The sequence below is a fragment of the Calonectris borealis genome, chromosome 1, assembly GCF_964195595.1.
Source record: "Calonectris borealis chromosome 1, bCalBor7.hap1.2, whole genome shotgun sequence".
Classification (NCBI taxonomy): Eukaryota; Metazoa; Chordata; class Aves; order Procellariiformes; family Procellariidae; genus Calonectris; species Calonectris borealis.
In genome coordinates, this window is record NC_134312.1 from 152,610,663 (window position 1) to 152,622,523 (window position 11,861).

An 11,861-nucleotide genomic window follows, 5' to 3' on the forward strand; every position below is an offset into this window, starting at 1 on the left:
GTTTGTAATTCAGTCTGTTGTGCAGTGCTGTACTTGCTGCTTAGCTGCTGCTTAGGGATGGAACCTGTCCTTCTGACAAGTGAACACTTGACTTCGTGCGGGCCAACCCTGCAGCACAGTGGCAGAGTTAGGCCTGTGTCAGAGTTGCCAAAGTATGTACGTGGGGTACTGCTAGTGGTAATTGAGATGAAAGCATTGCCTGTGCAGCAAAGGACAGCTTCGCACCAAGCCAGGAGCAGCTGCCGGGCTTCCTGCCCTTTCCTTATGAGAGGAGGAGGAGGGAACGAGCATGGGACAACCTCTGTGCCTACCAACAGCCCAGCAAAAGGACAGGAAACTGCTCCTTCTGCTGTTGCTGTTCCTGTCAGCCACAGTTCTCTGGTGGTCATACGGAAGCAAACCAAGGAACTGTATGAACCCCAGACTGAGTATTTTTAGTCTGCTTGTCTTGCTTTTTTCCCCCTGCCTATCTGATACCTATTCCTGTACTTTATTTTCTTCCCCAGAGGCCTGTGGCAGCAAATCTGTGTATGATGGACCTGAAGAGGAAGAATATTCTACATTCATCATTGATGACCCTAAGGAGACGTATAAAACACTAAAGCTGATTATTGAAGGTGTTGGAACTTTAGAGCAGGAGCATGCTCAATATAAGAGGGATAAATTTAAGAAGACAAAATACGGAAGCCAGTAAGTATAATGGGTTGTCCAAACAGGGGAACAGTCCTGGGAAATGGTATTTCCCTTGCTTATGTTTTGGCCTTCACCGTATTCATGTTCAAAAAAGATCCTGCAAATACATACAAAGTAGGATTGTGACTTAGGATTGATATCACAATATTTTAAAGGACTGTAAGGAATTTTTAAATCCTTATTTTTTAATGCAGTTTCATTCATAAAAATAAGCATGGGGTTTGTTTTGGGTTTTGGGGAGGAGGTTTGTTTGTTTTTTTTTTTTTTAATTTTGAACCTGTACTCGTAGAATGAGCAGTAAATGCCAGAAGATACATGTACTTACCAGTTTATTTTAGAATGTTGGTTTAAAAACAGGAAGAGTGGCTGATACAGCCACATGACTGTATTTTGTGTACACATAAATAAAGGAGCATTCTGCACATGGCTGACAAAAAAGAGGATCACTTCAATCAGTCAGTTCTTCCAGTTCAAGAAAGATGCAGTATTATCATTACAATTACAACTTTGAAAATCGAACTTGGGGAAGAGGTTTTGTCTGTTCACTTTCTGACATTTTGATGTCCTGACAGAAAATTCTGTGTGTAGTACTTTTTCCTGTTTTTTTCTTTTCTTTTAGAGAACATCCCATCGGTGACAAGAGCTTCCAGACGTACATCAGGCAGCAGTCAGAGATCTCAGCACATTCCATATGAAGTGCAAAGGAAATCACAGGACAGTGCTGAAGGGTCAATCAGCGAAGCTAAATAGCAAAACAAAAGGGAAGCCACACATGTAGCAAAATGTATGGATAAGTATCAAGCTTGCAAACTTTGAGACTTGCTGAACGTATTCTTTTTTCAAGAAACTGTTACAATAGTTGCTATGCACTTTATTCATCTGGTTATTGACAGATGATAAAACTCTGCCTTCTAGGCAGTTGTTGTCATGTGTATTTTTAAATTTGCTTTGGTTTCTTGGAATCTAGTGATCAGTTCAATGATCGAGGTGTGTGGACTTCATCTTGACAACTCCAATGCAATTCCTTATGTTTCGGAAACCAAGCATGCTGCTAATATGCAGCATTTTCTAGAATGGTTGTTTGTTACTGTTTTTTGTTCCTGATTAATGTATATTATGTCATACCCCTGCGTGCTCTCTTAGGAAAAGCTTAGTAACACTTTACTTTTAATGCCTGCATTTAGAAAAGAAAGGGAGAAAAAACCCTCTGATGTAATCTCTTGCGTTGTAGCTTGTATTCTGAGCGGGCCAAGGAGCAGGCCTTTTGTTTTTACAGCAGCATAATTTTTGCTAAGTGTGCACAGTTTTTAATAGAAATTAAGATCTGAATGGTACTCTTGATATTTTTGAGATACAAAGTCATTTCTCCAGACATATTCAGCAGACTTTGGTTTTGAACATGCAATCTCAGCGGTATAATAAAACTGACTCTCATGAATATGAGTAAGAAAGAAATGAACTTACGTCAAAGCTACATGTCTCTCTTATGCAGTCCAGTGAATGGTAATCTTTGAAAGTCTGCCTACTGAAGGGCGAGGTAAGCTGATTTTGATGACCTTTTACCACCACAGCGAGAAGGACGAATAGAATACAAGTCTGGCAGCTGAGACACACTGACTCCCAGGCACAAAAGACGTCAAGATGGGTTTTGTCTGAAAGGATGTTTAAGCACTGGAGTCCATGCTATCCTAGTACCGCTTGCTTTTCTGGAAAACAGATTTCTACTTTTCCAAAAATGTTTTTAAATACTTTTTTAAAGAGACTTGTTAAAGGATATTTAGTATATTAACACACGTAATGGTAACTTGTTAATATTCCGAGTGTAGTGAAAATGGAATGAGCTGTGTATCTCACTAATACCAACAAAAGTCATTAAGGAGGCAATAAAGATCTGCTAAATATAAGATATATATTTATGTATGCTGTTTAGTTGTACACCGTAACTTTTCTCTGCATAAGGGTCTGATTTACAAACATCTAGCTTTGATGGCACGGAAGCCTGCATGATGGACTTTGAGCTTCTGTAGGGTAGAAGCTAGTGTTGGTTTTAAGCTGAATTGGAACGGAAAGCATTGAACTATCAGTTTAATGTGAAGATATCTGTATCTTTGCTTAAAGTGTTACAGAGTAACTCTTAACTGTGTCCTCATTGCATCTGACGTGATTTAAGATGGCTGAAGTACTTTGAATGCCTCTGTTTGTTAGTGATGCTCTTAGGAATGAGGTTTTCTTTTTGTTTGAGTATATAGTCGACCACCTCCTAGTAGATGATAAATGATTTTTTTTTCATCTTCACCCAGCAGACTGGGGAAAGGGAAGTAATGAAACATTGCAGAGATGCATTTTGGACTCCAAGCTTTTAGCTGCCATGAACTGCAATTTTTAATGTGTATTTGTAACTTAATGTTGTTTATAAAATACTAATGACCTGTAATGTGTGTTCTACTTGCCAATTAAAAGAAATGTTTTATTTCTGAAAACTGTGTGCACATTTGGAGTCTGTTTAGATTCACAGTGGTCACCAGGGGTGCCTGTTGGCACAGCATCTGCTGTTCAGAGTTGGACCATGGATGGAGATCCTTACGAGTTGTCCTGGTTTCGGCTGGGATGGAGTTAATTTGCTTCCTAGTAAACCGATCTCTGTGGGGCTCTTGAGTCCCATCCTCGCTCCTCCTCCCACACCCACCCCTTTTCTTGGGTCAGAGTGGGACTCTGCAGTGAACCAGACCGGGCACCCGAGCCAGCCACAAACTACTTTTGCCAAGAAAGCAGTTACTGCTCAGCTAGATCAGGCTTTTGAGCTGATTCCTTGCGTTACTACACGGCTGTTGCTGCTGTGAGGGAGGGGTGAGTCCATGTTGAAAGGACAGGAGGAAAGAGTTGAGAGCACAGCACCTCGCATGTAGATTGGCTCATGATCCTGTGGAACCACCACCCTTCTGAAGAGGACCTGTTCTGTGGCAAAACCGTGGGCATGCTGAGATTTGCGCAAGTCAGTCTTCTGGAGCTTACCAGTCCTCTCTGGATACTCATGTGGACTAAGCTTTGGCCCTGAGGCGTCGTGTGACAAGCTGCAGTCACTGGTTCTGTTGGGGAGTGTTTGCAGGAAGGCTAGCCAACAGCCCCTCCGGGATAGAAAGCAAGCTGTTGACTGGCTCATTCAGGAGTGTGTTCGTCTAGCTCGTGTTCAGGGGAACTCCCACTGCTGTATCAGGCGTCTCTGTCACCAGAACGCAGGCGTGCATTTCTGAGAAACTTCTGGAGAAGAGCTGCTGCAGGCGCACTCTAGATGAGTGACAGCAGTGGTTTAACAGGTAAACCACAGCCAGGAAAGAAAACCAAACTGATGGTGGAAGACACATCACCAGTGTCTTGGTGAAGGTGAACTTGACCACAATTACGCACGTGTGTGTTTTTGCTGAGGAATTGTAAACCTTGTTTTAAAAACAAGCAAGGTTTTAAGTAAGATGAGGTAGTAAACTGACACAGGATTTGTAAGAAATGAGCAGAGTTAAATGCAACATTACTGTAACACCATTCCCAGGTCTGTCTCTTTTCCACTCAATCTCATTCAGTGTTTATAATCGTTTTGCTTTCCTGCTAACATGTCTTAGCTTAAGTCAATGGGAAATCTTTGAAAGCTGCTTTTCTTACGGCATAACTTAATTAACAGGGTTGGTGAGGGGGTTGTGTTAAAACTGCGTTCCCAATACTTGCTTAGCCTCCTGTCTGTCTGCAGCATATGTTTCTGATGTTATCTTCAGAAATACTCAGCAAATCCTGCCCACCAGACAGATGACTTGATAGGGACACTTGGTACAGCATCCCTTATATCTGGAATGAAGAAAATAACATTTAAAAAAAAAAAGCATAGCCATAAGTAAGCATGTCAGGTCAGTTTTCTTTCCTTCTCTCCTCTGTTCCAGTCTGAAAGGCAAAAAAATGATTTTTGACAGAAAAAAAATTTAGAAGCCAGCCTGTTCTCTCCTGAGACTCCTGATGCCGAAGAAGATCCTCCTGCCTGTCTTCTCCCTCGCTGAACCAGCGCGCTAGGGCATGGCTGACCTGGTGACAGGACCAAGCGGCCCATTCCAGTTCAAAGGAGGTGGTGTCTCTGGCCAGGCAAATGTCTTCATGCATTTCAGAAGTAAAGAGTTCAGACTGGGAGCTTTGGCTGTGAAACCGCGCACCCGAAGTCACGTTTCCTGTTAGTTTCCCAAGGCAATGGATGGGAGTTTAGTTGACAGATAAAATCTTGTCACTTGTGCGTGCCCGTTTTCTAGGTGGATGGAGTAGAGATGGAGAGCAGCTGCCGCAGCCATGACAAATGGCTCTTACGGCCTTTTCATGCCGTGGCTGTTGTGTCTGAAGCTGTGCTGGGATGCAGTCGGTTGGGCAGCCGGAGTGACAAGCCTTGCACATGCCAATGATGTCTCAAAGCTCTGTTGGCACCAGTGGCACTTGGTTCTTCACCCAGTGAGATTTTAATGAGGTCTCTGTATGGATGAGAGGGTTGGAGAACGTGGTTCTTGTCTGGAAATGTTTCCATGTAAAAATCACCAAATGGACGAAAAGAAAAACACGATGTGGCACTTTAATACAAAGAGCACCCAGGGCCCACCACACCCTTAGAAGGCTCATGAGAGTAAGCATCAGCGACTGCCGCCTGAGAAGCTGTGAGAAATCTATGAGAACTTCTGTCTACACGAGAAGCTGATTTTGGGGCTAAGGCAGCTGGCTGCGTGACGCAGCTGTCTGGGCTGTTGATGTGATTCCCATCTCCATCCCTTCTCTGCAATACTCCACGCAGTTTCAAGGAGGTCATTTCAACTTTTAATCCTGTAAGCATGCTGTGCGAGAAGCTGGCCTGGATAGCAGGAGAACGCGTGAACCCTGCCAGTCCCCATCCTTAGCTCCAGGAAATGGGTGCCGCGAGAGGACTACGGCGTAGGGCAGCGTACAGCTGGAGGCTGGGACTGATGCTGGGTGGTGCTGGGAGATAAGGTTGAATGACATCTTCCCATGAGCCACCTTCTGTATTCATTACGGTTGGAGACAAAGGCTAGCAGGCTGACTGGAGAAGACAGTTCTTTCTGTCTCTGAGCTAATGATGTCATTAAACAGTAAATGAATTATTCCAAACCTCAAGTGGGCACCGAGGAAAAGACAAGGTTTTAAGACAGAAGCGCTGTATTCCTCCATGTATAAGATTCTGGATCTGGGCTGTGTAAGAAAAGACTGGAAGAAGCCACCACAGAGCAAATAATTCTTCTGGGTTCCTAAAATAACCTAAGATAAAATAGGATCCTAGGAGATTCATCCTGAGGATAGAAACCAGCCCTCCTAACTTCTGAACAAATCACAAATACCTTTCAATTTCAATTCCCATTTCTCATCTACTGCTCCATTTGAGTCACTCCGATTTACCTGAAATGTTCAAATCATTGGGTTTATCATGTTTGTGCAGAGCTATTACTTTTAACCACAAAGTTGCCTGGTGTTAGCAGGTTTGCCTGCAAAGTTAATGTGGATGTATTGATTAAACAAAAGGCTCACCAGCAGCCTGGGCTAAATGTAAAGAATGTTTAAATGATAAAAAGGGAAGTCGGCTTTTACTAGTTTGAAAACGTTGCTCTGCTGAATCTTGCCAAAAAGATACCCCAGCTGTACCAGTTCTGGTTAATGTCAAGGGCAAATTCTCTCCACAAGTGTGGGGCCTGTATGGTGTCTGACTAATTTTACTAAATTCACTCAACTTCTTTAGTCTCTGTCACAGTTGTCACCGTTGCACTGTCCTGCCCTAAAGCTGTCGAAAGCAGGTATGTTTTTACTACTCACTTGAGGCCACAGCAAATGTGCTGCCTGGATATGGACTCTTACTCGTACATGAAAACAAGAAAGTCTTGACAGAGGTGACAATGGTGCACAGGGTTGCCATCAGGTAGCAGAGGTGTGAATAAATAAATTTATTTAATTAAGAAAGGCACTTTGGATAAGTCTAGCCATGTATTTCTCTGTGGGTGGAAATTAAAACTGTAGTCGTCATGTTTGTGTAGAGAAATCTGTTGATGGGAATAAAGGAAGTGAATTTTATGAATTATAGGGGAAGAAAAAGTGAAAAACTCACTTGATTGAAACAGAAACTGCATAAAAAAGGCCACCCTGAAACACCTTGTGTTTTGCTTTCTTTAGCAACTGTTTCTGTGTTACAGCTCAGCTATAATTCCTATTTCTCACCCTCTCCAGAAGCCATCCTCTGGCAGCCATGACATCCTATGCCCGTGATGGGCATGAGGCTCACAGCTGAGAAAAGCAACTTTAAAAATAGACAGGCTCATCTGTGATGTCTGGATGCTTTGACTCCCGCTGAGCCACGGTGTTGTGAGGACAACCCCATGGTATGTTTTCTCCTGTGGTAAAGCCCCCTTAAAGAGATTCCTGCTCCCCCGCCCCAGCTGTGATTCAGCATCCCATTAATAGCACTGATGCAATTGAATCAGTGAAATAACTGGGAGTTGTTAAGAGGGGGAGATTTTGGAAAAACCTGGATTATCTACCTGACCAGGTTTACAGCAGCCTCACAAACACTTGCATCAGCACACCCGATGAGGTGGGGACAAGCCACCCCAGACAGCTTTGCCACCAGAGCGCATGCGTCTCCCAGCTATGCTCCAAATCCATTTGTTTCCAGCACCATCCCACCTCATGCTCCCTATTAACATCACCCTCTGTGACGCGACCTTCTTCTGAAGTCAGTATTGTCTGCAAATACGTCCCCCCCAAAAAAACCCGCACTGTTGCTTATCACCAACAGTATGTGAGGTGGCAGGTGACCCCTGTCCCTGTTGTCATCTTTTGCCTTGTCTATGTGTGCAGCCTGGCAGCTGCCCCAGGGCCCTGCTGTTCTTCCAGCATGAGAACCAGGCAAAATCAGAGAGAAATTCAGCTCCGAGGTCTGGCTCTTCCTGCTGGCACAGTACCATGTTTCCTCAGGGTTTACCACGGAGCTGGATCTCTGATAGCTGCTCTGGCACCCTTCCCACCAGCTCTTTGCTGCCTTGAAATCCCGTGGTGAGGACCGCCACAGGCTCAAAGGCAGGTTTCCCACTGGAGAGCCAAGCCTGAACCTCTCTTCTTTGAAAAATGTCATCCTTCTTCACTCCGGAGAAGTCCCCCTGGCAAAATTTCTATCGAAGGTGCCAGGAAGAGGGAACGGTAAGCAAAAAGCCCTCATACGGAGCAGTTTGGAGAGCCCTCTGGGGGACCTGGCACTGATTCTCAGCAGAGAGTAGCTGGTGCCCAAGTTGTTTTGGTGTCAGAAGGAGATGGCCGATGCTTTCGCTTTATTTAGAAGTTGCGAGTGCAGAAGAGAGGGGATGAAGAAACTGGCAGGCCTGGGCAGGTAGTAAGTATCAGCCAGTCGCATTAAGAAGAGGAAGGCCTAGGAATTTCCATGGGGGCTGGAGGAAGGCAGCACCCATCTTCCTGGGCTGGAAGGGGCCAAGTGCCCTGGTGTTTGAGAGCCTGCTCGGCTCTTAGGGTGGGACCTAACACAGTCAAGGTAAAGCAAGAGCCCGGGCAGGCTCAGGCAGAAGAATCAGAGCCGGTTTTTCTCACCAGGCTCCCAAAGTTGAACGATGCTCCCTTAATCTGCCTGTTTCTCCCACCTAAGCATTTCCTGCCGTGAGAGAGAGCTGTTGGTTTCTGTGTGTTCCTCAGAGCAACACCTGGCTGTTGCTGTGAGCCACCACACAGCCATGTGTGCGTGGACCACCTGCAGCTGCAGTGGCTGTCCGCCTGCCTGGGGCCAGCAAGGAGGAGAGCGGGGCACTTCTCCCCTGGCTCCCTGCAGGAGGGGGCTGCTGAGAGTTCCTCCAGGCAACTTTTTCTGCCAATCCTTCCTTCCTGCCTGCCTTCCCTCCTTCCTCTACATGTACCGGGTTGGCCCTGCCCTTCCAAAACTGTCCCCATCTCTTCTCCTCACCTGGTGCCTGGGGAGAAGAGACAGGGACAGCCCGTGCTTCCCAGCGCCTTCCTCTTGTCCCAGGTGCCAGGCCCAGCCTGCTGCCTCTTCCTGTGTCTCAGACCTCTTGTTCACCACTGCCCTAGTCCTGGTTGCCATCACTAATTAGACAATCACCAAAAGACTGGGTGTGGAAGGGACCTCTGGCGTCCATCTCATCCCACCTCCCTCTCAAACAGGTCAGACAGATCTTTTGACTCCTCCTGAGTCTGTGAGGCAGCACCACTCTCTTCTCTCGGTCAAGGAGGCCACTTGGGCGGTGATATGACATTGCAGTCGAAGAGGAAGGAAACTGATGAGCTCTCTGTGGAGTATTTTTATTTTTCCTTCCCTTACAAATACAATAACCTCAGTACTCCTTGGAGCTGATGGGGTGCAAAAGACATATTTCCATGCCATAGGCAACGATGCAAGCATCCTTGTCTGTAAAATCTCACTCATTGAGTATTTGTATGTAGCAGGGGCTGAGTGTTCAAAAATGGGGATTAGGGGCTTTGAAACTGCATTGATCAGAAGTGGGTTTTCTTTTCCAGAGGGTGGGGAATGATGTTCCACTGAATATGTTCATATACCACTCTTAGAGCGCTGTTTGAGTGCTACTTAACCAGGCAATTTCTGATGTCTTGTTGACATCCACAGGAAACAAGATCTGTATTCCAAATTAATTCAATAAAGCAGCCATAAGACAAAGAAGATGGGATCTGTCTCTCCAAATGTAGATGTCCACCATGTAGATGCTTACCTTTCAGTTAGTTACTCAACTTCCTTTAATAGTGGGAGGAAAGAGAGAGGCTCCTCCAGAGCATCACTCACAATTTTAGATGTCTACCCTAGAATGAAATGAATCAAACCCTAAAGATTTCCAGTTCCCTTCTGTTGACTGCAGGGAACCTGGCATGATCGCTTACAGTAAAGACGTCTAAAGCTGGTGAGGTGAACCCACCCAGGGTGACAGGAGAGGAGCCCGGCTGCTGTGGCGTGCGTTGTCACTCTTCGTTATTCACCCCCATTGTGCAGCAGTGATTTTCTTGCAAGCCCTTGTTCTCCTCGCAGGGTTTTTCCCTCCTGCCTTGGGTGCCACAGGGCGGCTCAGGCCACTAGGTGGGGGTGCTCTCATGCAGGATCCGTCCCACAGCCCCACAGCGCTGCTCAGCTGTTTTCCAGTGATCCCAACCTGGAGAAGCTCATGACCACTCTTCTGTGAGCACCAGCGCTGGCTCCGTGCGTTACTGACCCATCTAGTGCCACACGATTCACCCAGGTGGGGTGCGAGCGCACCGTGGGTTCCCGTTGAAGTTGCCAGAACAAGCTCTGCAGGCTTGAACTGGCTTTTTCTTCTTCTGGCTGCTGCGGCAGGACAGGACCACATCTGGTCAGGTACAAAGCTGGGGCTGTCCGGCAATGCCTGGTGCACCATGAAGGCTCCAGGACAAAGTGCCCCCTCCCAAACAAGCTCGAACTGGCTGAGTGAGTCCTTCAAGGCTTGCGTCGTGTGTCCACAGTGTTTTTAATCGGGTACCTGGTACCAGAAGAAAAGGATATTGCTGCTTGGGAAAGGGCAGCCAGAGGTGAGAAAGGTAAAGCCCTCACTGCCTCAGCATTGTCAAACGGATCAAAACGAGGAGGGTGGCAATTCTCATGTGGTGTCACTTAGATCTAGGGCTCCCAAGCAGCAATGAATTTCCTGGTTGTTGCTTTCAGATTACTTTGTACTTATTGCTGTATTGCATGGGTGTGATATCGATCTTTTTTTAAGAATCTCTGCTCCCCCGATTTGCCTGTTCTGTCCGCTTTTGCAAGGGAAGGGAAACCCGCTTGACTGGGTGAGCTGCGCATCCTTATTGTTAAACTTGCACTGGAAAACAACTGTATATTTAACTCTCCAGTGCCACAAGCAATTCCCGTGGTGTGGATCACAGCTTGGGAACTGCAGACCTAAAGCTGGCCCCATGGTCATTTCTGGGATGGCTGGGAGGAAAACCTAAGGCCCCAGGGCCTTACAGCACTAGTATGGTAACCACTGCATCCATATTAGAGCTGGCCCCAAGGACTTATGGTTTGAAAATAGATCTGAAAAAAGATTTCTAAAAAATGTGAAGGATACTGGCATTCTTAAATTTGGGGGCAGGGATATCCTTCTATTGTTTTTGCAACAACTAGCAAAACAAGAATAATACTATATTTGATCAGTCTAGTGAAATATAATCAGGTGAAGACTTCTTTAGAGCCCCTCGGCTGTCTGACCCAGAAAAACCATAGAGCACTTCCTTAAGACAGAGTAAGCATCCTTTGTGCGTTACTGTTCCATTTGCAGGGGTCAGGCGGGGTTATGAGCGGTGCGGAGTCCTTAGCAGAGAGCTGCTGGCAAACCCTCTCTGCCTCTTCCCGGGCTGGACCAGGCAGGAGAAGCAGGAGAGAGAAAGAGCGGTGCTAAACAGGCAACTGTGTCTCAGAAGCTGCTCAGACCTTGGTCTGGGGAGTGATCTGGACCTCAGCTAGACAGCGATGAGGCACACCAGAGGCTTAATGACAGGGGAGAAACTTTCTCCAGCAGCCTTCTTTCCTGTCGCCTCCCTGGCACCATGCGTTCAGACCTCTTCCCTGGCACGCCATCACCCAAACCTGACCTCCCTCCTGTGGCATTGGGGGGTGGCTGCTGGCAGCTCTCCTGGGAGGAGCAGATCCTGTTCCCCAACACTACCAGCCACCACTGGCAGGACTGTGCGAGCCCAGGGAGTTTGCCAGAGAGAGGTGTGCCCGGCTGGCACTGGCGAGGCTGTTACGTGTGGCCGTGGAGCAGCTCTCCAGGGCACGTCCTGGAAGAAGCAGCATGAATCACGCCGGCTGTGTGGCTTTTCCCCACTGCTCTGTGCAGATCAGCTGATTTCTTTTTGTTCGCACTGTGTGTTTTTCCCTGGAAGACACGTGATGCTTGATCTGCAGATATCCCTTCTTAAGAAATGTTTGCCTGAGTTTCGAGCCAATGCTGGGACCTAGGAGTAGAGCACTTCTCAGCAAGCCCCTCCTCTGCAACACCACTACATCGCAGCTTTTTGTGCCTTTCGCCTGGGCAGACACGGGGACAGGGCTGGCAGGAGGTGGACTGGCAGGAGCAGCGTGTTCGTGGCACAGGCTGCCTTCAGCT

At 46.7% G+C, this 11,861-nt stretch overlaps 1 protein-coding gene across 3 annotated transcripts in view; it reads left to right on the forward strand.

Moving 5' to 3' along the window:
- The window catches only part of RASA3 (RAS p21 protein activator 3), a 135,491-nt gene extending 132,318 nt beyond the window's left edge, over window positions 1–3,173 (forward strand). For all 3 annotated transcript variants that reach the window (XM_075136519.1, XM_075136512.1, XM_075136528.1), the window contains exons 23-24: window positions 507–690; window positions 1,313–3,173. In XM_075136519.1, coding sequence (XP_074992620.1) covers window positions 507–690; window positions 1,313–1,388 — 260 coding nt within the window. In that variant the 3' untranslated portion in view covers window positions 1,389–3,173. The remainder of the gene's footprint in view (window positions 1–506; window positions 691–1,312) is intronic.
- The last annotated feature ends 8,688 nt before the right edge of the window (window positions 3,174–11,861 follow it).